General features: G+C 38.7%; 1 protein-coding gene across 7 annotated transcripts in view; it reads left to right on the plus strand.

Moving 5' to 3' along the window:
- The window catches only part of BCAS3 (BCAS3 microtubule associated cell migration factor), an 818,800-nt gene that overhangs the window by 375,697 nt on the left and 418,092 nt on the right, over positions 1-25,011 (plus strand). For all 7 annotated transcript variants that reach the window (XM_072136426.1, XM_072136427.1, XM_072136425.1 and 4 more), the window contains one exon: positions 21,969-22,093. In XM_072136426.1, the coding sequence (XP_071992527.1) occupies positions 21,969-22,093 (125 nt within the window). The remainder of the gene's footprint in view (positions 1-21,968; positions 22,094-25,011) is intronic.

Consider the following 25,011-nt stretch of genomic DNA (forward strand, 5'->3'; position numbering starts at 1 on the left):
TAACTACAAGCAGTCTCCGGATTACATGCAAGATATGTTTTGCAGGTTTTTTCTTAAGTTGAATTTGTATGTAAGTCGGAACTTTATATTTTATCATTGTAACCCTCTTCAGCAATTGGATTTTAAAAATGTTGGGTTGCCATAAGAACCAGGATTAACAATAAAGCTTAATTGCAGACAGAGTGGATAATTGTTAAAGCTGTTTATTGTAGCCCAAGGCTAAAGTACAGTAAATTACCAAAATCCAGAGGTTTGTTTGTAACTAGGGGTCATCTGTAAGTCGGGTGTTTCTAAGTAGGGGACCGTCTGTATTAGGAGTGGGGGGCCCTATGAGGGCCCTGTGAAGTGGTATGATTCTAGGGCCCATTCCTCCTTTTCATTATACTGTATAAGTTTCTGGGCCTATGACTGGTGTCCCAGTATTTTCCCCCTGATGGCGGCCCAGACTAAAGCAGGTAACTCATGGTTAAAGGGCTTTACAGCATAACAATGAAGAGATATCACACACAAAGTGGTCCAAATTCAGCTGCAGACTAAATAAATATAAATGCATTTTTACAGTTCTGATTTTATACGCAAAGTTATTCTACTCAGCTCTCCAGGGCTGCAACCTAACACTGTTTCTTTCTTTGAATAGTCAAAACTGCAAGAAACCTATCTTGAGAAATCTACCATCAGAAGTAGATCTGATGGTAGATTCCTCCTGCCTGTCTGTCTCTGCCTTAATCTGTTATTTAATAATCCTGGAACCTAACCTAACTTCTTAAAAACTTTATTTTAGTAACATGTAAATTAGCTGCAGAGACTACAGGGGCATGTACTAGCTTGGCCCGGTACTGGGAACTAAGGCTAGCCCATGCCCCTGTAGCCTCTTCAGCTAATTTATATATTACTAAAATAACCTTTTTAACAAGTTACGTTAGGTTCCAGGATGATTAAATTACAGGTTAGGGCAGAGGCAGTCAGGAGGAATATACCATCAGATCTACTTCTGATGGTAGATTCCTCATGGTAGGTTTCCTTTAAATATGTACATCTATTGTGTGTGTGTGATTGGATGATATTAACTTTGTCACCACACAACCCATTTCTGATTTTACATTTACATTTTTTTTACTACCTGCAACCTTTTTATTTTATTCACATTTGGTGATGAAAAAAACACATCTATGCCATTTGGTTTTTAAGGCCATCAATATGCAGTCTATATGGGTCAGTATGATCATGGAGATACCAAATTTATATAACTTTTTATATTTTAAAACCATTTTCCATATTTCCATTTTCCGACACCCATAATATTTTTATGCTTATTTGATTTATTAATCAGATTTATTAATATTATTATAAAATTAATTCCCAATATTTTCTCCAGGGACCGGTAGGTTGGACGATGCGGTCTGGTGTCATAGTTTCATAGGGAAATATGTTATTTGCATGCCTCACCATAACTCCCTGTGTGCCTTGCTTATATTTTCCCATTTCTTTAAGAAGTGCCCCCCCCCATTTATATTGTCCCCTTTCTCTTAGACCCCCCCTCTCTTTTAAATACCCCCTTTACCAGCTGGACTCTGTTAAGAAAATAAAAATCCAATACTCACCTTCCTCGTTTCCCTGCAGCACTCTTCTCTTTCTTCGCTTTTCTTCTGCATTAGTGCATGGCTCTATTATCAGAAGACACGATGTGATAACATCATCACACATGCCAGCAATAGAGAAGTGCATTAACGTGGAAATTAAGTAAAGGGCGTGAAGACTGCTGCAGGGGAATCGGGAAGGCGAGTATTGTTTTTTTTGTTTGTATTTACAGACATCGGCGATGGATCGGTGTTTGGGGAACACTGATGTAGATGATGCATTGTTTTTACACAGAAATTGTTGTTCAACGTAAAAAATAAATGATCATATCACTTTTTTGTGCATGCATTTTTTTACATTGAAGTCTAAGGCCAAATCAAAATCTGCATCAAATCTGAATCATATCTGCCTCAATGATGCTGATTTGATACAGATTCTTGCTTGAAATTACTTCAGAACAAACCAGTTAAAGAAAATGCAGGTTGAGAAACTGTATGTAAATCCACATCAAAAACTAACTACAGATAACACAAATCTGTATAAAAAATGTGGGTCTTTGATGCTGATTTTCTGCAGATTTTAATGTGAATTTTCCACTTGACAATCCACAACATGTGCAAGTAGCCTTAGTGTTTCATGTGGTATCCTGCAGCACAGTTGTCCACTTATTTTGTGGTTCTAACCTGTAGGTCCTGAACTTATCACTGAGTTGTAAGTGTCCCTTATTTCACAACTAAGGCCGGTTCCACAATTGCGAGTGTGATGCGATGAACTTGCATCACACTCGCAACGCATGCTGCCCAGGTCCCAGCCCAAACGTGGAAAACAGGAATTGAACTGACATGCTGAGTTCAGTTCCTGTTTGAAGCGTTCTGGCCGGGAGACCCGGGCAGCATGCGCTGCGTGTGTGATGCAAGTTCATCGCATCACACTCGCATGTGTGGAACCGGCCTAAGGGTGATTGACTGTGATATACATTGGCTCCACAGATAATTACAGCAGCATTTGGGGCATTGTGTTACTTTGCATGAAAGGCAGGATTGAAGTGGTCATTACTAAGGCCCCTTCCACACTTGCGTTGCAGATCACGTCAGAGTTTGATCAGGGTGCGATCAGGGTTTGGTCAGTGAAAAACGCACATTTTGCATCAGAGTGCAATCAGTTTTCAGTCAGAGTTTGTTCAGTGTCTCAGTTTTTCACGCGCGTTTTCAATGCAATTTCAATGCGTTTTTCACGCGCAGAAAATGCTCGTGAAATGGACTCAGGACTGAGCTCTATCTTTTCTATGGCAATTGATGCGTGAAAAACGCATTGCACTTGCATTGCACTTGCCTGTGTCTCAGAGTGCAATGCGTTTTTGATGCATTTCCATAGACTTGTATGGTGCGTTTTTCACGCGCGTGACTTGCAAAAGTAGAGCATGTCGAGATTTAAACGTGCGTTAAAAAAAACGTGTGTGTGTGTGCGTGAAAAAAAATGCAAGTCTGAAAAGACCCATTGGTTACAATGGGTCAGAGTGCAATGCAAGTTCTGCGCGTCAAAAGCACGCGCAGAAAACGCGCGTGAAAAACGCAAGTGTGAAAGGGGCCTAAGACTTCATACTCCAACCTGTCATTGAATCTCCAACAGAAGCTGAATTTGCCAGACACTGTAATGGGATTGTGTTTAGAAAACTGGAGTTTAATAGGCTTAAAGGGAAACTGTCATCAGAAATTGACCTAATAAGCCACTACCAGCATGTTGTCAAGCAGTTGAACACCTTCCAGATCATGTTTCTCTCATGATCCAGTGTCAAGGCATCATCCAGAAAAATAACTTTGAAGTGGTTGTATAAAGTCAAGGAGGCGGATATTTTAACACTGAAGTCATGCTATCTCTTCCTCAGCAAGCCCCCTTCATTGTAATTGATGGTTCTGCACCCAGAGACATCACTAACCAGATCTCCTTAGTCTAATGCATGATGGCAATCACAGAGGAGGAGGCTTTCAGAGCTCTCCACCTTGACTTCAGTGTTAAACTCTCCTTATTCTTGACTTTATGCAATCAATTTACATCTCACTTCAAAGTTGATTTTATGGATGATGCCACCAAGCTGGGCCACGAAAGAAACAAAAACTAGAAGGCTTGACACTGCTTGACAATATACCGGTAGTTTATTATTATGCCAATTACTAATGACAGGTTCCCTTTAAATATTATAATCTTTTAATGCAGTCAGTAGGACACGTAGGGCCATGACAAAACTATCTTTTTCAAAGTGCCTGGAAATGGTCCAGCCATTGACACGGTGAGTAGTATGCATTTATGTAAAGATACACCATATGGGCCCTCTAGGCTTCTTGGTCCTGGTTGCAGCAGCACCCTCTGTGCTATGCCCCTGGTAACAGCTCCGACTAATGACCAGAATGTTTTTCAGTTCTTTGTAGAAACATGTCTAGTAGTCTTTGGATAGTATACCTGTTGGTAACAAATCAGAGCAATCTCTGCATTGTCTCTGCTGGGAGTTGTGAATGCCGTTGTCTCTAAATACTATGACAAATCTAAGGTTTTCCTGCTTTTGGGCTCATAAAATTTTTGCCATGGGACACTGACTCATCCACCCTTGAAACTTTCAACTCCCCAAATTGTAAATCTACCATGAATGCCCTTACAAATATGATAGAATTTTAATGAGATGGAGTCTACAGTTTACATTTTCCAGTTGATGGTTTTATGGGGAGGTGTGCAGATGTTGTTTAATGTGTCACGGTATGCATGGTGTGATGATGGATATTGTATACCTCCAGGACTAGCAGTGGACGGTGATTGTGTACCCTGCCATTGTTTCTCTATTGCTTAACCGTTTTCTTGCCATGCAATGCTCTCTGCCCAAAGGACTCACTGCTACATGTTTGATTTGATTTTTTTGTGGGGTTTATTTAGTTTTGGTGTTTAACCATAAAATATATGAATAAATGGATAAATAATGGCTATGGAACCGGTTTTATTTTCTTGTGACAAGACCCAGTGCCTAATCAGACCACACCCAAAATCTTTTACAAATCTCCTTAAGATGTGAGCTTTGCACTAATCGAAAAATATTTATCTAAAAACAGTATTTACATGTGTAACAGTAAATTGAAATTGACATTCACCAATGTCTTATTTTTCTCTGGTTAATTCAGTAGTAAGAACAAGTTTACATGCCATGAAGTTTCAGTGCACATATTTATTTTGCTGAATTATAGCCTTTCTGTCTTAGATTTGGGGCTGTGCCAATGACAGGCATTTGTCAGCCAGCACTGCTCTTTGGTCTGAAACAAGATTAAAAGGCACAGATTAAGGAATGTGTGCAGTATACTGGAGTTTAAATCAATGGTTGCCTTCCCAAGACTGCTTTGTGGTCGGTTTGATTCTCTTGGTGGCTTGTAAGGGAGAAAAAGGAGGTCTTAGAGCGCCTACACATTCATTATAACGGAAAGAAAATAGTGTGTTTTCTACATTTGCCTCATATAACATATTGTTTTCATTACGGTTTTAATAAGAACTGTAATTATGACAGCACACTGAATGGAAATGTGACAGATTATTGCATGTTGTGCATGAGATTTCACAGTATGTTTGCTGAAGAAGCTGTCTCATGTCCCACCAAGGGATGTGTGCGGACTGGAACTGGACCATTGTTCAGTGGTTAGCCTGCAGTGTTAAACACATCTGTACACATATAATGTAGACAGAATTTTAGAGGGTGGATGCCACTTTTTCCCAATGTTTTGTAATGAGGGAATAAAGTGAATTATAATCGTCTCTATAAATAGTAAGAGAAGCCATGAGACAGAGACCTTTTGACATTTTTAATTCATATTTCACACCAACCAAAGTATGTGCACAGAAAAATTAATAAAACTAATATGTTTAATAAATAACTACCATGTCATTAAGGGGAATCTGCCAGCGACTCTGATCATACACTGGTAGGAAGCAGCGCTGGAGGGCTGTGTAACCATGCAGATCAGGTCTGTGAAAAAGCATTTATATTCCAGGACTGTAGCTGGACAGTACAGTAGGACATTAGAGTCAGTAGGACATTAGAGATTTTAGTAAGGACAGTCTTGATAGAGTGATAGGGTAAGAAAGCAGATTGTAGTGTTTGTAGTAATTATGAATACTGTCTTCTTTGCTGAACTCCAGAAACAGCTCTCTAGTGTTTAGTGATGTACCTCCCAGCAGATTCATGGCCTGGAGTTGACGCAGTAGTGGATGTATTGTTGGTGTTTTTTAGAGATAGAAGTATTATATTCTTCAGAATTAAAAAAAAATCATAATTGGAAATGCCTAAAACGTTATCTTTATCTTGGAAAGATCTGGTTGATGGGGATGTCAGGCAGCTTGATCTTCCTTTATAACAAGACCTTTCTTTATAACATCACAAGAGTTGTACAGGAGCACAAAGGGAAGGGGGGCTGAGAGCTGAGGAGAAAGAAGCAAAGACAAGTCATCTGTTGCTTTTTGAAATGCGTGTAAACCAAAGCCAACCCCTGGGACTAAACATAGGATACTGTCAGGAAACCAGGTAAGGAAAAATACACAATAACATTGTAAAGCAATTGCTTACAGAAGACAGAAAGGCATATTTGCAATACAGGTGTGATTGGCTTCTGCAACCTGTTTTTAGTGAAAATTAGGTCTCGGGGGACAGGTTCCCTTTAAGTTGCAAACTGAAAAAAAAAAACTTTTTGATTGTATTAAAAAACTGCTTATAGTTTTCTGATCATAATTCAGACCATAAATCCCTTATTTTGTATCTCAGTATTCAGGCTTCCAGTCATTCATAGAAATATTCCCCTATCTATACAATATCTCATTCCACAGTTTTTTTTAACAGTTCAGAACCTGATAAAACTGCCCATTCATTATAACTCTAACATAAATAATAGATATAGGTATATAAAGGTGATAAAATTTGCTTATATCTCAAAAGATCATGTAATTATACTGGCAAGTAGTTGTCACTGAAGGTTGCCGATATGGCCAGCTGCGAGAAATCCCTCCTCTGTTTAGTGCAAACTACAAACTATCATGTGAATTAAGCATTAGGATCACAAAAATATTAACATTTTCAGATACTGGGCTTGAGTGCATCCTAATCCAGTAAAAAATATGTGGTTCTATTGAGCTCTATGAAACTCATGTTGAATTGTTGTAATATAACTGATGACTGGTTCTTCCTTATGGAACAATGATGTCCTTTCTCTAAAGAAACCTTCCTGTTTAGTTCACATTTAATATACAATTTGGTGCCTCTATCTTTGAACAATTATTTATGTGCCTATGTGATGTTTTGTTTTGCATGCTGTTCTAGATCTATAATAATATTATACCATAGCATGTTCTTTGTTGTTCTTGCATGGCTCTTCTCACATATTAGTGCTAATTGTTATAATACCATTGTCTAATCTACCTGTTTTTAACATTGGATTTAAATAATTTAAAGGCGAGGTTGCTACAGTCTCCATTTATTTTTCAAGCATCCGCACAGAGACTTATTGCATGAACAGCACTACAATGTGGACCTGAGCCACCAATAACTTTGTAGTACATGACTTTGAATGGACACTTTCAGTCCCATACACTTGGAGTGGCACAACATCTGCTAGATTACTACTCTGTACAGAGTGAAAAGGCATTAGTAATGCATCAACTATTATATTATTAGTTTTGGGATAACAATTTGGACATGCTTTAAGTTTGTGATGGTTATTGTAATTCAAATGAAATAATGGTGAGAAGTAGAAGATGATCCATTTGTCCTTCTGAGCTGAGGTTAAGTTAATCAAATATCTCAACGAACCCTCCTACTTGATCCAATCCAAACACAAACTAGTTGTACCCAGAAACTGGCTTGTTTTCTTGTTATGTAGGGACATCCAGTGTTGAATAAGTACCACACCATTTTAACTCAGAGCATCCTCCCTTAAGTCATGATTATGAATCAAAGGAAAGTAATATGCATTACGTGTCCACCATTGCAATCATCAAATGTTATAGGATTAACTGGGTATAGGACTAATATACCCAGTTATACACAGAATCATGGAACTAGCATAAAAGTAGCTGCTTTTTCTGTGCAGCACAGGAGTCTGCTGCCCTCAGCTCCTCAATACACACTAGTCCACCAGCCATCTTCTTCTCCAGCAATGTGAGCAGGACAGATAATGACCCAGCTGCCATTGTTCAGCTGGTCACTGTGTACTAGAAGGATGATATACACCTATCAGTTATGAATATTTTCTCTTTATTGATGAGCAACCTGTTCCTGTTCAGAAATAAATAGGCCTCAACAATTATGAAATAAGGGGAGAGTTTAGTAATAAGGAAAGTAGTTTTAAGCCTTAATCACCATCGGAGCCTATATTGGGCTTTCAAAAAAATTATACTTTTAAAATAAAGTCGAGAGAAAAAATAGCAAAAATAATAAAAGTTAGAATTTTGTATTTGTAATTCAAGATGATAAATTTAGCGAATCACTTTATGTATCTGACTCAACAGTAAATAACAATGTTTATTTTTTTATTATCCCCATATTCACTATAATATCTAAGAACATAGGTTGCCATGTCAGTGAGATATCCTAACTTTATAGAGAATGTCAGTGAGAGAATAACTCTTTGTAGCTGCAGTTTCATCTGGTTAATAGACAGGTTTTAACCTGGATTCCTTTAAAAGGACAGATACAAAGAAGTGCCTGGTTTCTCCTCTTCAACCAACAATCTTATTGACCTCTCAAGCATTGGAATTGAGTCATAAATTGAGTCATATATATAGTCTGCACATTCGGCCTCATGCACACGAAAGTAAATGTGGCACATGGCAGCCAGCTCACGGGATACATTGACTGCTATTACTTCTATTGTGCACATTCATGGTGCAATGCATGCACCGTGTCTCGCCATGAAAATGCCAAGCTGTGGCTCAGCAGATTATAGGGAAGGTCCTATTTCTAGCCATATTTGTGTATTTCAGTAATTTTCCATAAACATCGGCAGAGTGAGTGATGCTCACCAAGCGACGACACCCAGCCCAGAAATTGGCCATAGTTGTGTGCATGAGGCCTTATTGTCAGATACAACTATGTTTGTGCAGAGCAATATCTATTTCTAATACCCTACAGAAGCTTAGAGATTTTTATATACAACATTTGAACCAAATGTGTGTAGCTTCAGGGAGTTTAAGACCCACTTGGCTTCCTAGAGGTCAGCAGACTGTAAACCACGGCAAATTCCCCAAAAATTGACAGGCTGAGCTCAAAACACTCCTAGATTAGTCCATTGTAATGAAGATATGTGTTAGGATCAGTGGATCCTTTGGACCACCGCGGGAGATGGAACTAGCCGACACCTGGGACCGGAGCCCAAGCGGCACCTGGTTTTCACCAGAGCCCGCCGCAAAGCGGGTTGGACTTGCTGCGGCAGGATACCACCAGGTCGTTCCACAGGTGCGACCAGCCCGCGGTGGCAGCCAAGGTCGAGGTACCTTAGCGGATGACAGTCTCGTAGTCAGGTCCAGGCACAGGGTCAGGGCAGGCGGAAGAGATGCAACGTCAAGTCCAAGTCTGAGGTCAGCAACGGGAGGTCCAGGCAGGTGGGAGTGGGAACACAGGCACACGGAACACAGCAACACGGAGGAACTCGGGTAACACGGCAACACAGTACTCAGGAGCGGGAACACACAGGAATACACAGGAACGCAGGAATACACAGGAACGCAGGAATAATCGCTTGGAAGCTTTCTCTTAGGCTATGAGGCACAAAGATCCGGCAAGGGTTACAAGAAGAGGCAGACTGGCCCTTTAAATTTGGAGAAGGTGCCGCACGCGCGCCCTAGCAGTCGGGGGCGCGCACTGCGGAGGGGAGCGAGCCAGGAGCCGGGACAGGTGAGATGCGCTGGCGGAGGCAGGGCAGCACGGTTGAGCCCGCGACCTGCGATGTGGGTCGCGGGACCACCCCTGACAATATGTACAGTCCACCACTCCCAATCTAGACTCCAAGACCAAAAAAAGAGATGGAATCCACCTATATTCCACTGTGATGTTACTTCACACAGCATGTATAGGAAAGCACTTCAGTAGTTTCTGCAGAAATTCTTGCCCCGGAAGAAGCCGGAACGAGGTGAAACCCAGGGTCCGTCTAGATTGTTTGGTCTCCGTTTGAATTGGATTTTATGTGAAAGGCCTTATTTTTATTTGTGTTTGTGAGTATATTTTATTAAAGAAATACTTCTGTAGCTATCTGGAAGTTATTTGCACTATGTGCACTTTGAATTTCCACATAATCTGCTATGGGCAAAGGGCTTACACGCTGTGTGTAGTATCCTACAGGATCGTGATGGAATGTCTGCGCTTGCAGTCTGAATATAGGTTGATTCCATCTCTTTCTCTTCTATTGGAGTTGAAATTGGAGAGGTGGACTGGACATATGGTTGTTACATTGGACAAGTCTAGGAGTGTTTTGAGCACAGCCCTTATTTTTTGGGAATTTATTGTACTTTTGGTGTTGTCCCGACTTACTTCTTAGCACTGCTGCTATTCCTGTAAATATTCCAATTTGTGTTTTTACTTTTTTTCACTATTTTTGTAAACCACTGAAGCAGTCTATAGTCTGTATAAAATATGAAACAATAAGTTTTTGTGACTGTTCACCTTCACTTCTTCCTTCCAAAAATATTGAAAAATACTTAACAATAGTATTATTACGCAGGTATTATGATGTGGCTTAAACTTGAAATGGTCATGTGCTTTGAACATGACCTAAACCCTTGGGTGTAAATGTAAATATAGTATTATTTTTCGTCAGTAGCAGTGTGTAAATCTACAAGTCTGCTGAAAGTCCTGAAACTGACCCCTTGCACAATACCTCCTTGAAGTTATTTTTAAATGTGATGCCTAACCTGTCTTTTGATTTCAGCATTGGGTATAATTTACATAGTGCTGACAGTTTAAGGGGGAGTAAAGTACAGAAGGTCACCAGCAGAACAAGGCTTCCTCATATAAGTCCATAATATAAAACATTAGCTTTGTTGGCACACATATGACATCTTTTAACCTCACTCGGTAGGAATTCTATACCCACCAAAAAGTATCAAAATGTTCAAAACTGTGGATTTTCACTATTTTTGGGCATAAAGACAAGTTTCATAGGAATTTATGTAGCTTCACAAACATTCATTACTATTTGTAACTCAAATGGTAATCTAGGCTTATACTGTGCTACCTGTTTTACTAGATGTATGGCTATACAACTTTTATGGAAGAATTGCATATATACAGGCGGTCCCCTACTTAAGAACACTCGACTTACATACGACCCCTAGTTACAAACGGACCTCTGGATATTGGTAATTTATTGTACTTAGGCTACAATAATCAGCTATAACAGTTATCAGAGGCGTCTGTAATGAAGATTTATTACTAATCCCGGTTCTTATGACAACTCAACATTTTTAAAATCCAATTGTCACAGAGACCACAAAAATTTTGATTGGGGTTACAATGATAAAGTATACGGTTCCGACTTACATACAAATTCAACTTAAGAACAAACCTACAGGACCCATCTTGTATGTAACCCGGGGACTGCCTGTATTGGATTTATTAGTAGCTAAGACTCACACTTTTGGCAGAATATGTGTACAGTATGTCTTCTTATCTTGTGGGCTGAGACAGAGTCAGGTCTGTCTTTATTCATAAAGGAGTCACAAATGTATTCTCCTGCCTATAAAGGTAAATATAAAAAAACTCCCCTTTTCTTTGTTCTTCAGTGTAATCAATGTCAAAACCATTTGATGATGGTAAAACCCAGTTGTCAATTTCATGAATGAGTGGTACCATACACTGTTGTTAAAGAAGATGCCTTACAGTAGTTTTATGGGAAATTCAAGTATTTATTAAAGCATGTCAGGAGTGTTAACTTTTTACAGTAGTTTAAAATTTCAGATTCTACATGAGTCTAAAAGACTATTTTAGAATTATTGAATTGTTTATTCATTTTTGGGGAATTTGTAATGCTTACCCAATTTACATTTTTTTAATTTTAAATTGATAATAATTTTTAATATGACTTTTGACTTTTCTGACTAGAAGAAGTTTCATCTATGTACCGTATTTTCCGGACTATAAGGCGCACTTAAAAGCCTTGGATTTCCTTGGAAATCCAAAGTGCGCCTTCTAGTCCGGTGCGCCCTATATGAGGGCAACGGACCCTACTTCCATAGGTCCCCGCTACCGGAGACAGCAGATCTCCAGCGGGAACTGCAGACCACGCGGCAGAAGTTGTTCGTGCCGCGTGGTCTGCAGTTCCCGCTGGAGATCTGCTGTCTCCGGTAGCGGGGATATATGTAAGTATTCCATTCTCCACCTCCCCCTCACCTTCCCCGCTCACCTTCCCCGCGTTCCGCGTCTCTTCTCGGGTCTCCGCTCCGCCCCCGGACCTCCGCCACGCCCCTGACCCTGCGCCTTATAGTCCGATGCGCCTTACATATGGAATTATTACATATATAAGGCGCATCGGACTGTTGCGCCTTATATTCCGGTGCGCCTAATGGCCCGGAAAATACGGTACTCTGTCTATGCAAGAAGAACACTGCCCATAGAAGACAAAGGACAGAGCCGACCCTATCTCCTATGCTGAAGGACATAAAGGGGCACTGTCACCAGCTTTAAAACCATTAAACTATTGGACCCCTCGGGTAGGTTCTGAAATATCTTTTCTTTTATCACCCTGTTTTGTGTGAAATCTCACCTACATAGCTCTAAAAAATTGCCACCAAGTCATATGCAAATGAGCTGAATAATGTCACCTTTTGACTGAGGTGAGTCCAACTGAAATGCTGGAAGGGCGGCATCACATCAGACCCCTATATCATGGACTCTATAGCATCTGCAACCATGTTTCTTCTATCAAAATAAAGATGATTTTTGTACTTTTGTACTTGTACATCAGGCTAATGATTCTGTGTGTACACAGGATACAGGCAGTTAAAGACATAGGGGGGAGATTAATCATTGGGTATTTTGTCTATGTTTGGTGTTGTTTTGACCCAGTTGTGGTACAAATGCTGTTTTGTGACTTTCCATTGCGCCAAATGAACATAGGACAGTACAAAGTCACTTTAAAGTAGACCCTGCTTTACACTAGTTTTCACAATACTGAACTAAATTCATGATTTGCGATTTGGCACAAATCGTAGAAATAGGCAGATAAATAGGACAAAAATCACTAGCAAATTTATTAAGACCTTGGAGCGATATGTGCGCCAAAAAAAGAGAACAATTTGCAACAAACGCAAAAAAACCCCCAATATTATAAGGAAAAAAACTAAACAAATACAATAACGTATAAAGACTTACAGTACTCCAGTATAAGCCCAGTTTATCAGCACAAAAATTTGCTGAAAAACCCTATATAACGGCTTATACTCCAGTCTATTAAAAACCACTTTGTACTCACCTTCTGACGCCCCCACAGCAGGTCCCCGTCTATATGTCCATGCTCTGGCATTGGCTCTGTGTGAGCGCACTGTCAGTTGTGCACACCTTGACGTCAGCCACTCGCTGACATTCTAATGTGTGCGCCGCCATCGGCACACACTATAATGTCAGCGAGCGGCTGATGTCATGGTGCGGACGAAGAATTGCGCAGGGACACGGACCTGATGCTGGAGCATCAATGTAAAGAAGAGGACCTCCTGGGGGGATGTCGGAAGGGGAGTACACTTTTTTTTCCTTATAGGCTGGGTATTACTCAAGGAGGGGGATACAGGATATATAATGGGGATATATAATAGCACAGATCGAAAGTGCTAGCAATAAGTTAGCATTTGCTATTATTTTATTTCTACAAGTGACGTAGCTCAGGCAAAAGGTGACTCTCTTTAGCTCATTTGCAGATGACTTTGGGGGTAATTTTCAGTGTGTAAACAGGCATGATTTCAAATGAAAAAGGACTGAAAGAAGCGATATTTCATACTCTACCAGAAGTTCCTGTTTTTTTTTTTTAGCGGCTGGTAAAAGCTGGTGACGATGTCCCATTAACAACACTTCAGATTGCATATTGGGGAGGAGCCTGCTTTGATTGTTGCATTGTTACAGGTATCTGTATTGATTTCTAGCAATCATATACAATCACCTTTATTTCCATCTCACTTTCAGGAAAACGAGAGCATGACTCTCCCCACTCATGACATCATCAGAGATCTTTCAACATGAAACATTAATCCATGTTTGGTGCCTTGCATAAACACCATACATGATTCTCCTTCTAGTTGCCAACAGTAGTATATATAAAATAATTAATGTTATCATTGTTCATATTTTCTGAAATAAAAAAAAAAATCATATCCTAAAATTACTACCACTTGCATGGTAGGAATTTTAACTATATATACTAACCTGTTGACGCCTTCTCCCAGATCCCAACACATATCTTCATTAGTTTTGAGGCATACCTGCAAAAAAAGATTTTTTAAATGGAAACGGACATTCTGTTTAGGACACACAGGCATTCTCGGCTAATAATTAGGCTACATTCAAACTAACGTGTGCCTGTCAGCGCACGGGAGAGGAGGAGGGGGTGAGCGCTGCTCCCCCCGCCCCTCTCCATAGAGATACATGACGCACGGTGCCGTAACAGGGGGAGAAATAGGACATGTCCTTTATTTTCCCCGGGTACGGAACAGCACGTTGCCGCGCGTGTGCTGCACCGTACTGCTCCATGCACCCATTGCCGGGCCTATGCAGGACACATATACGGCAGCATTTATATGTCCCCCAATGGTCCTGCAAATGGTCATGTGAATGTAGCCTTATGCGTGATGTCACCTGGGAAGAGGAGGTAACTAACGCCATTGGAGGTATATATAATTATTAGCTGAAAGCGCCAAGATTGCAACAATTTTCTTGACATTCACAGGATCCTGCGGTCTAGTATTAATTTGGTGGAGGAGACTACCAGTGCAACTAAATGGTGTACTCAGCTACCTGGGTTTACTATTACAGATCTTTTAGATGCTACCCTTAGCATGAATACGTATCAAGATATGGTACTTTTAATATTTCATAGAGCCTATATTACACCCCATATTGAATCCCGTATTTCTCCTCTACAGTATTTCTCTTGTGCCAAGTGCGGTATAAAGGACTCTGACATTTTTCATAATTTTTGGCACTTTGCCCCCTCTCAAAGGTTATGGGGCACTGTAAATGATCTTATTTCTCAAGTTTTTAACATATTGTCAGATGATAATCATTCAACTTTCTGAAATCTGTATTTTTGCCGTATGGGGTAGTGCTACTTGCAAGATACATGAACAAGAGGAAAGCACTTTTGCTAGACATGAAAAATTGTGTATAATGATTATAAGGGCAATAGAGACCAAGGAAATACACAATGGAATTCAGGGTTTGGAGAGTTATGATCCAGAAGATTAAGATATGATTATATTTGGATAAATGCTGATTTTTTAAATTAAACAATAAATGTGGATTTTTGTACATAGAAATATAGGACATCCCCTGAAAATAAGCCCTTACTAATTTTTAAAGAAAAAATAAATAATATAAGACCCTGTCTTATTTTTTGTAGAAACACAGTTAGAAACCTTGTAATGTATCTTATCAGGGAAAAGTGCCTTTTTCTCCACTTATGTTGGCCCTTATCATCCTTTCTCCTTTTATCCTAATCTGTTTCTAAACATGATCTGCTGAATGGTTTCTTGCTAGTATTGTGGGTAGAAACAGACTGAGATGTCAGATTACAAAGAAGCTGTACGCAGGGTGGTTGAAGCCAACGATCTAAAATGGACTGAAGAATTAGAGACTATCCCTGCAAAGGGGAAAGTTGTTAAAAGATTAAATATCACATGATTCCCCGAAACAGTATTACTCCTTTAGGTTTCCTTTGGTGTAATGGGTCTGTTTGATCCCTATGCTGTGAGATCTCCTGGCACATACCACAAACAGGCCTTGCATAAAAAAATAAAGTTTCATGGTGATAGTGTTCACCTATATCTACACAATGATGTTGTACATCTAGTCATACTTTTTTGTAGTTATTATGAGACAACTTTTGCTATATTAGTGAAGAAGAAGGCAAGCAGAAACTGTGATATTTGACAGGTCTTTGTATGCTGGAATAGGGAATATTAGATTTACTCTTTGATACAGTCCTTTAAGCTTCTGCTACCACAGTGTCTGACCAAAGACACATTTTATTGGTATGAAAAAGTGGAATTCAGTTCTTCTTCAGAAATGACTAATTCCAGTTCATGACAAACACTTAAATTTCCACTTTCTAAATTACATATCCATTACCTTGAATTGGAAAGAAAAGACCCGGGAATTCATAATTTAATATAGTGTTCCAATGGAAACATTCCAAAATGAAATGCATTTTATGATCCCGTCTACCATTTTAATGCTGTGGTGTGTCCCAACACTCAGCTGACACATGAGCATGTAACAATGATTGATTACATGGAACACCTCAGCATCATTGTGTGATGATTCATAATGCTTTTATATCCTTTCTTGTAAACATTCCTGGTTATTCCAGACCAGTATTATGTTGATCTGATGCCAAAATGGGTCAGTTTAGTCTTAAAGAGATTACCATAGCACATTACATTTACAAATCACTTAGTTGTAGCGCACTGCCTTTCAACTACTCCAGTGCTACAGCAAATCGATACTGGACAGTGTCTTAGTGATACAGAAAAGAATGGATATGATTACTTTAGGATGTACAGCATAACCTACAGTTTAGGAAATGAGAACATTGTATTGCAGTGTGAACCAGATGGGTTTGTGCCAGCTCGATTGCCACTACACAGGGTGATGGTTGGTGTTCATGATACACAGGATTTGAATGAAAATAATTAAACTTTCCCGTGTGAGTTATGGGAAAAAACATAATATCTTTATTTTTGAATATTCGTATATATACCTGTATATACAACCTTGTGTCTGCTATAAGTGGTTTATTTTAAAGGGCATTACTTTTATATAGGTCGCCAATGCAGCAGCTATAGGGTCCTTAACACCTTCAGGATGCAGCCAGTTTGTGGATTAGGGCTCAGACCCATTTTTGTAATCTCACATGCATTACATTATATGAAAATAACTTTTGAACACTTTACTTACCAAAGTAATTTTGAGTTTATTTTTTGTCACATGTTATACTTCATGTTAATGGTAAATTTTGGTTGATAAGATTTTTAAAAGGATTTCAAAAGGATCTCGATTTCAGACAGATACTTTTACTACCCAAATTAGTAACTAAAATTCCCATATGTCTGCTTTATGTTTTCATAATTATTTACATGTCTGGATATTTTATTTTGATGTCATGCAGTTTATAAATCTGTATTTTCAAAGAGATTTCAGAATTTTCTTTTTGGGGGATAATTTTGGTTTTTAACTATTTTTTTTTTAAATATATTATATAAGAACCCCCCCAATATCACTTCATTTTCAAATCTGCACCCTTCAGACTATGAGAAACAGCTTTTAGGAAGATTGTTAACCCTTTGAGATCTCCATAGTAATAAAAATTAAATAAAGGTAAAATTATGAATGGTCCAATTTTGTCAGTAATATATTCATCTAGCCCTAAAATTTGCTGTGCAATTTCTCCTGAGTACAGAGACATCCTGCATGTGGACGTTACATTTTTGTATGGGTGCACAGTGAAGTGCAGAATGGAAGGAGGGCCATGCATAAGCCAGTTTTGCTCTACAGAATTTTGTGGCTTTTTGTTGGTTCATGGGTTCACTTTTGTGAGCTATAAAATATTTGTTTTGCATTTATGTTGCCCTGCGAGGGCTTATTTTTTGCGGGATGAGATGTATTGTTCAGTGATACCATCTTGGGGTGGCTATGCCCATTTGATGAAAATATTTTTTTTCAGGGGAATTGTAGAGAAAACATCATTTCTGTATTTGATTTTTGACTTTTTTTTTTTTTTTGGTGCTCACCGTATTTCCTAAGCAACATGTTATCTTTATTGTATGGATCAGTATAAATACCTACCGGACGCTGACTGGGCAGGTAATATCCCTGCAGGCATTAAAATGCTGCAGTCCTGTTGACCTGGGCAATTAAAGGGTTAACACCTGTGATCAGAACTCCGACCACGGGTGTTACACAGGAATGTCCGCTGTAAATTACAGCCGACACCCCTATTTCCTGATGCCAATTCAGCTCCATGAAGAGCTGAATTGGCATTGGGTCTATGACGTACCATCACGCCATGGAGTGTGATCTGTCGATTGCCATGCTGTAATAACACATCATGGAGTGTCAAGAAATTAATGAGCTGCCGACAACTATTCTCTTAGCTGGATAAGTAAAGTAGGGTGGGGGATTACCATCAAGTACCCTTTTATATTGGGTGATAAAACCAAGCATCATAATGCCAACCCTGTTTGATCTTTTCTAAGAATCCACAGAACTCTATGTACTCCTGCGTGATTTCTAAACAGGTTGTCTTTCATAAACTGTGCCGCACCTGTCCAAGGGATGTGTCACATAACAATCACAATCTACCACCATGATGAAGTACTGTATGCAAATGAGCCCTAGGGGATCCATTAACACCTATGGAGCCTGGAGCCCCTCAAGCTCATTTGCATTCAGTCTTTCATCCTGGTGGTAGATGTCCTTCAAATGAAATATAGCAGTTATATGTAAGTTAAATTAAATTAGTCATGTTTTTTTAAAAATATTCTAGACAATTCCTTTAACTTGCACAGTCCTATTTTGAATACAATAGCATTGTACATATTGTTGATTTCAGCAGGTGACCTTTTAACAAAATGTAAATCGTGTCCTTCAGGATAAATAAAATAACATTTTGAAAATTGTCTCTCTAACCTACTCTCTTCTTTCAACAGCTCTCTTATACTATTGTTCAATAGTTGCTTGTCTTGCTGAGAACATATGTTTTCAAAAAAGCTTATTGTATGCCCTCATAAATCAATGCTGTTATACATTTTTTATCAAATTTTCCATCAAATACATGTCAATAGAAGTTGAAGTTCTCTGTTTCACAATGGGGTTATTCACCAAAATAAGATTATTAAAACTTGATTCCGAGTATTAACAATAATTTCTTTTTAGGTTCTCATCATTTAATCTAAATGAAGAGCATAATGGATTGCTTCTGTTTTGTCCTTTTTTAATTGACCTGCAAAAGAGCAGGGGTTTTACTAGATTTCTAGATGCTAGTTTAGACTTCCAGATGCCAGTTGAGCGTATTTGTCTTCCAATAATCATTTAGATGCTTTATTGGTTTTAAAATTTTAAATCACAAATGTAAATTTTTTTTCCACACAAATCAATAGCTCTTGGGGCGTACAGAAACTTTTCCTATTATCTTTGTTACCTATATCCATCAGTTTATTTGCTATCCTCTTCTCTGGAGTGAACGAGTGGATGGGCTGCTGCTGCTTACAAAGGGGGTGGAGGTCATGTGACAGTGCTCTCAGTGCGTATAGCAAACTTGAGTATGTTCAGTGCTTTGGATACAGATGTCTCCAACACAGAATAAAGAGGGACAAGATCTCCCTCTGTTCCAGTATGTATTTCCACAGAACTTTCTCTGTTGCTCTCATCACCTCGTGCTCCACCCTTCCCTCACTTAGTACTCAGCACTATCAGCACTGTACAGAGAAGCTATTAAACCTGAGTGCTCACACAGCGCAGACTATACACTTCATATAACTGTTTTACTAATTTGTACCACTTATTACATGGTCCATGTGATAAAAACTGCCAGGTTACTCACCATATGCATCCTATATGTACAGTATGCAGTGTTCAGTGGATTTATTTTTAGGAATCTCACTGTATGGCTACTAAATGAATGAATGAGAGAATACAAGGTATCATGGGTTCTGTGGGCAGAGTGAATTGGACTTGGCTTCAGGGCAGATACAGGAAGAATGTGGTCTCTGCCCACTTCACCACTGCTGAGAAAGATTTTTGTCGAACACTTTCAGAACAGAAAATGTCATAACTTTGGAAATAAAAGGGTGAGAAGCGCAATATGTGCATCATTCTGTTTGTTTTTAATGAGGGAATCACATTTGCGAATTTGTAAAATCAGTATAACTTTTTTTAGTTATTATTTAAGGTCACACCAATTTTGCATTGCTGGAATGAATTATCAGCAAGTGACTGCAATTGTAGGCACAAAATGACGACTACAGTTCCATTTCTTTGCCATCTAGCAGAGATAAGAGGCATGGTAGGTATTGTAGAACAAAATATACTCTTAGTATATCTAAAAGCAATGTAGAACTGACCAAATGGGTGTAAATAAGACTTAACCTTTATTAAATATATTTAAGGTTATGTACCCCTATTGTAACTTATGCTTCTACTGTCAATGGAACCATACAAACAGGCCCCCCTTTAGAGGAACCCCATCATTGATCTATTTGCTGCACAATGAAAACTTATCACTATCTAAGAATAACATTGCTTTTATGATTACGATTGTGGATCATCCACTGCAATGGAGGTGTCTCGTCAACTGATCTACAATACAAACAGGATCCGGCCTTTGTGTATCAGGCAGTGATGCCGCAAAGTGAGAATGATTGCAGCTCGTTTACTGCACCAGGTTTTGTTTTGTCAGCTGATCTACATTGCAAATGAAAGCCAGGCCTACTGTGTGAGTATACATCTGTCTAACAGCTTCTACTTTAAATATTGTTAGGGCATTCTAGCCGGCCATTAGAGGTAGAAGCAATTTATCTTCTAACTGGGTTCTGCTCATACCCTGATGACAGGAGAAGAGACTACCTGAGTGTATTACTGCTTTGAATTTTGCACAGGGCCATGGAAGCCTATAGAAGTACATGGGAGCATGTACAAGCCATTGATGCAACAGTTAGCACATATCCAAAAATATGTTTATGAGAAAGAGGCCTAATACAGTATTAAAATGTATATTAGATTTTAATAGATCACATTTTGCAAGATTTGTCAAAGGTTTTTACAGTAGATTTAAATTCTTTAAAGCATAACTGTAAAGTTACAGTGTTTTTACCAAATCATTATATATGATTCCCCCTTTGAAAACAAGCAGAACGATGCCCACTTTGTGCTGCTCACCCCTTTTCTTTCCAAAGGTATGGTATTTTCTGTTCTGAAAGTGTTTGACAAATACCTTTCTTACCAGAGGGGAAGTGGGCGGAGACTAATGTCTGTCAGTCTAAGCCCTCAAGCTGAGGCCAGTTGGCTTGCCCACAGATCCAATGATGTCTTGTGTTCTTTCTCAAAGTAATTTAGCATTTAATCCATTTTGTTTCCCACAAGTAAATTCACAGAACACTGCACAGTGCACAGCTCCCCCAGCAATCACTATATACAGCTCCCCCAGCAACCACTATATACAGCTCCCCCAGCAATCACTACATACAGCTCCCCCAGCAATCACTGCATACAGCCCCCCAGCAATCACTGTATACAGCTCCCCCAGCAATCACTATATACAGCTAACCCAGCAATTACTGTATACAGCTAACCGAGCAATCACTGTATACAGCTCCACCAGCAATCACTATATACAGCTCCCGCAGCAAACACTGTATACAGCCCCCCCGCCAGCAATCACTGCATACAGCCCCCCAGCAATCACTGTATACAGCTCCCCCAGCAATCACTATATACATATAGAGGAATCAGCTATTGCAACTCTGGGGTAATCTAAGGGGGATAGCAAAGATACTACTGGATAAAGGTAACAAAGATAATAGGCAAAGTTGTTTTACATCCCAAGAGCTATTGATTTGTGAAAAAAACCTTTACAGCTAGTAGTGGGGTTAAAGCGCACCTGTCAATAGCCTATGTTATGCTGATTTTAAAAATCCCTTTGTCAGCATTCTGAATCATTTCAGTACTTCATAAAATCTTATTGCACATTACTGAAATGATTCAGAATGCTGACAAAAAAATATTTTTAAAATCTGCAAATTGGCTATTGGAACCTGTCATCAGCTAAAAGTGACATTCCTGGTGACAGGTTAGCTTTAAATATGTAATAAAATTTACAGCAAGTTAGGCAGGGATCGTTATGTGTGCGTTTTTTTACGGAAAGAATGACAGTGGCTGCAGTACATTTTCTCTTTAAAAAAAACACATGCATACTTTATCCTCTGATCTTTACTGTGTTTTTTAATGGAGGTAAGGAACAGAGATTTAAACAGTAGTGTGAACTTAATCGAATGTATTCTGAAATATTAAACCCATGTGTTGTTGCAATACATGTTACCAGTATTTACATTTATTGGTTATTTTTATACTTTGCAGCAATAATAAACATTTTATTTTTCTTCTGTTTTATATTTTAAAGCAAAGCCAAGCCGGCTCCACAGATTTCTCCAAGTAAGTCAACGGGAGGAGAGTTCTGTGTTGCTGCTGTGTTTGGCTCATCACGATCCTGGTTTTCCAGTAACCAAGGCATTAAAAGAGACAAAGGTTAGTAAAGTATTTGATTCTGGTTTCACTCGATAGATACACGTAGAGAGGAAAATGAGAAAGTGTAAAAAATATTAGCATTCTAAGTTTTCTCCAGCTAAGGGCTGTTTCACAGAAACGTGTGTAGCCTGTGTATACGTGCCGTGGGGCACAATCCCACAGGCTGTAAACTGTGCAGTGGACAAGAGTCCCTGCATTATCAGAAAATAAGGGGAACGTCCTTGCATCTATGTAATGCAGGCACTCTTGCCCACTGCACAATGTTCATGTGAAACAGCCCTAGCTCACAGCCCCATTATTTTATATGGGCTCATTCCCTTGGCCAGTGCATTCACTGTTCCGTGTAGAGGCTGACTGCCAGCACCACAAAAGATCTATTGTTACCCATATTTACAGCCCATTTTTGTATTGACATCAGCGATGTGAGACGCTAATATGCAAAATATTTTGTCATGTCCCTGCTTTCTTTCAGATATTAAAGAAAAAATGTCACATTTGTATTGCAATAAAAGATTTACTTTACTGTTTCTGGTGAAATTGATGGGGCTTGCATTACTTCTTGCATGTTCTTTAAGAAAAAAGCTATGGAGTACCTTTTGATCTTGGCAGCCGTAGGTGAAACCTACAGTTCCCCCTTCCAGCCCCATGAACATACAGTCTCATTGACTGAGCATAAAAGTAAAATAGGCATTGTCTTGGGAACAACCCATTTAAATGTCAACCACTTTTCTTACTTATTACTTCTGTTATTTATGGCTTTAAAGAATATATACTATACTATACTATACTATAAAAGTCTGTAATTCTGCCCTTATGATTATACAGCACTGTAGTCACTTCCATAACTATAAATAAAAAAAATCTACCATTAAACTTATGCAGGGATAAACCAGGGGCACTTACTCAGGTCCAGGCACTGTGACTGTACTAATCCTCTTATATTTGGTCTCCATGGCCTCTGCCTCTCTACAATCAACTTTTACAATTATGCTAATGAGCTTGAAAGGTTTTCTGTCCTTTTCTACACTGATAGCTGAGAGATAAAGGAGACTGAAAGTATCTAATGACTCGTTACAGACAGTTGTTGGATATTTTAATCACCTCAGAGGGATTAGGTCACAAAGGAAATATTATCTAGATATGAAAATAGTTGATCATTAGACTCCTTATCTGTCTCTGTATGGAACTCAGAAGGCTTTCAAATACAATGTTCACTGCAGGAGAAAGAAGCGGTAAATAGTCCTAGCGAAACTGCTTTACTTAATGAATTGTATTACAAAGTTTACTATAGCTCTATACAGGCGGTCCCCTACTTAAGGACACCCGACTTACAGACAACCCATAGTTACAGACAGACCCCTCTGACTTCTGCTGAAGCTCTCTGAATGCTTTACTATAGTCCCAGATTGCAATAATCAGCTATAAGGTGTCTGTAATGCAGCTGTATTGATAATCCTTGGTCCCATTACAGCAAAAAATGTTTAAACTCCAATTGTCACTGGGGCCCAATTTTTATTTTTTTTTGCCTGGATCTACAATTATAAAATATGCAGTTTCGACTTAAATACGAATACAACTTAAGAACAAACCTGCGGACCCTATCTTGTACGTAACCCGGGGACTGCCTGTACTGCTCTTTTTATCTCTGTAATAAATAAAAAAATTGCTTCAAAGGTTTAGTTATGTTTATGTTGTAGTTAGTTGACATGTATTTCTATGGCGGGATTGGGATGTAATTTATTGAGAGTGAATATTGAAAGATGTGAAAATGAAAAGATTTATGTAAACCCACTCTTGAAATGTGAAAATATCCTATATAAAAGTCATGGTCATAGTCCCATAACCCCATTAACCCCCCTTAATGCACTTCAAAATGTTCCCTTTTTTTGTCCTCCAATATTTTCTCAGCCACATCATTTCCATTGTTCTTTTATTTGATCTGCACAGGGACTTTTTTCTGCACAAAGTGATAACAAACTGAGAAACTAATACATATAGTATATTGTACAATCTGATATTATTACCTATCCTTTGACTCGGGGTTAATGTATTTAATGAGAAAAACTATTTAAATAGGAAGCTCTGCAAATTAAAAATATTTTGGGGCTTCTGTTGATTAGAATGATTTTCATTTTTGACAGTAGCTGTAGCATTCAGCAGAAATTGTGTGCCTTTGTTTGCTGTTTGTGACAGATGTGTCTGACTTTTTAGGTGTTTTTGTCATGGCCATATGTCCTTGGCTGAGATCATGATGTAAATGTAATTGTTTCTGACTGCCCTGTATGTCTGTCAGCAAAAGAGTCAGGTCTAAACATAGAGCAACATATGTTGGTCTGACTCACACAGTATAGTGGCTCTAAGAAGTTGTGCAGTGTTTGAAAGCCATGACTTCCATTGTGAACAATAGTTATTGATATAATTTCAAGACTTCCATGATCCTTTGGTAGACTATGACATTTACAAAACAGCATGCTTTTTTTTCTATGCTTTTCAATGTGTATATATAGGTGACAAAATGTTGCAATGGAATGAAGATACACCCCTGATTTTGATGGTAGCTCATAATGCTGCCTTTATATTGGATTAGTTATCTGTGAGGCTCGGCACCTACTTTATTAAGCTGTGTTGTGCTTATATATATATATATATATGTATATATATATATATATATATATATATATATATATATATATATAGTAGTCCCTGGGTTACACACAGGATAGGTTCTTTAGGTTTGTTCTTAAGTTGAATTTGTATGCAAGTCGATACTGGTATATAATTAAATAATTTTTTTTTTCCCAGTGACAATTAGATTTTCAAAATTTTGTGGTGTCATAGGGCCAAGGATTATGAATAAAACTTCATACACCACACAGTTAATCATTGCAGCTTAGGACTAAAGTAAAGCATCTAGAGAG

The sequence above is a fragment of the Engystomops pustulosus genome, chromosome 2 (genome assembly GCF_040894005.1).
Source record: "Engystomops pustulosus chromosome 2, aEngPut4.maternal, whole genome shotgun sequence".
Lineage (NCBI taxonomy): Eukaryota > Metazoa > Chordata > Amphibia > Anura > Leptodactylidae > Engystomops > Engystomops pustulosus.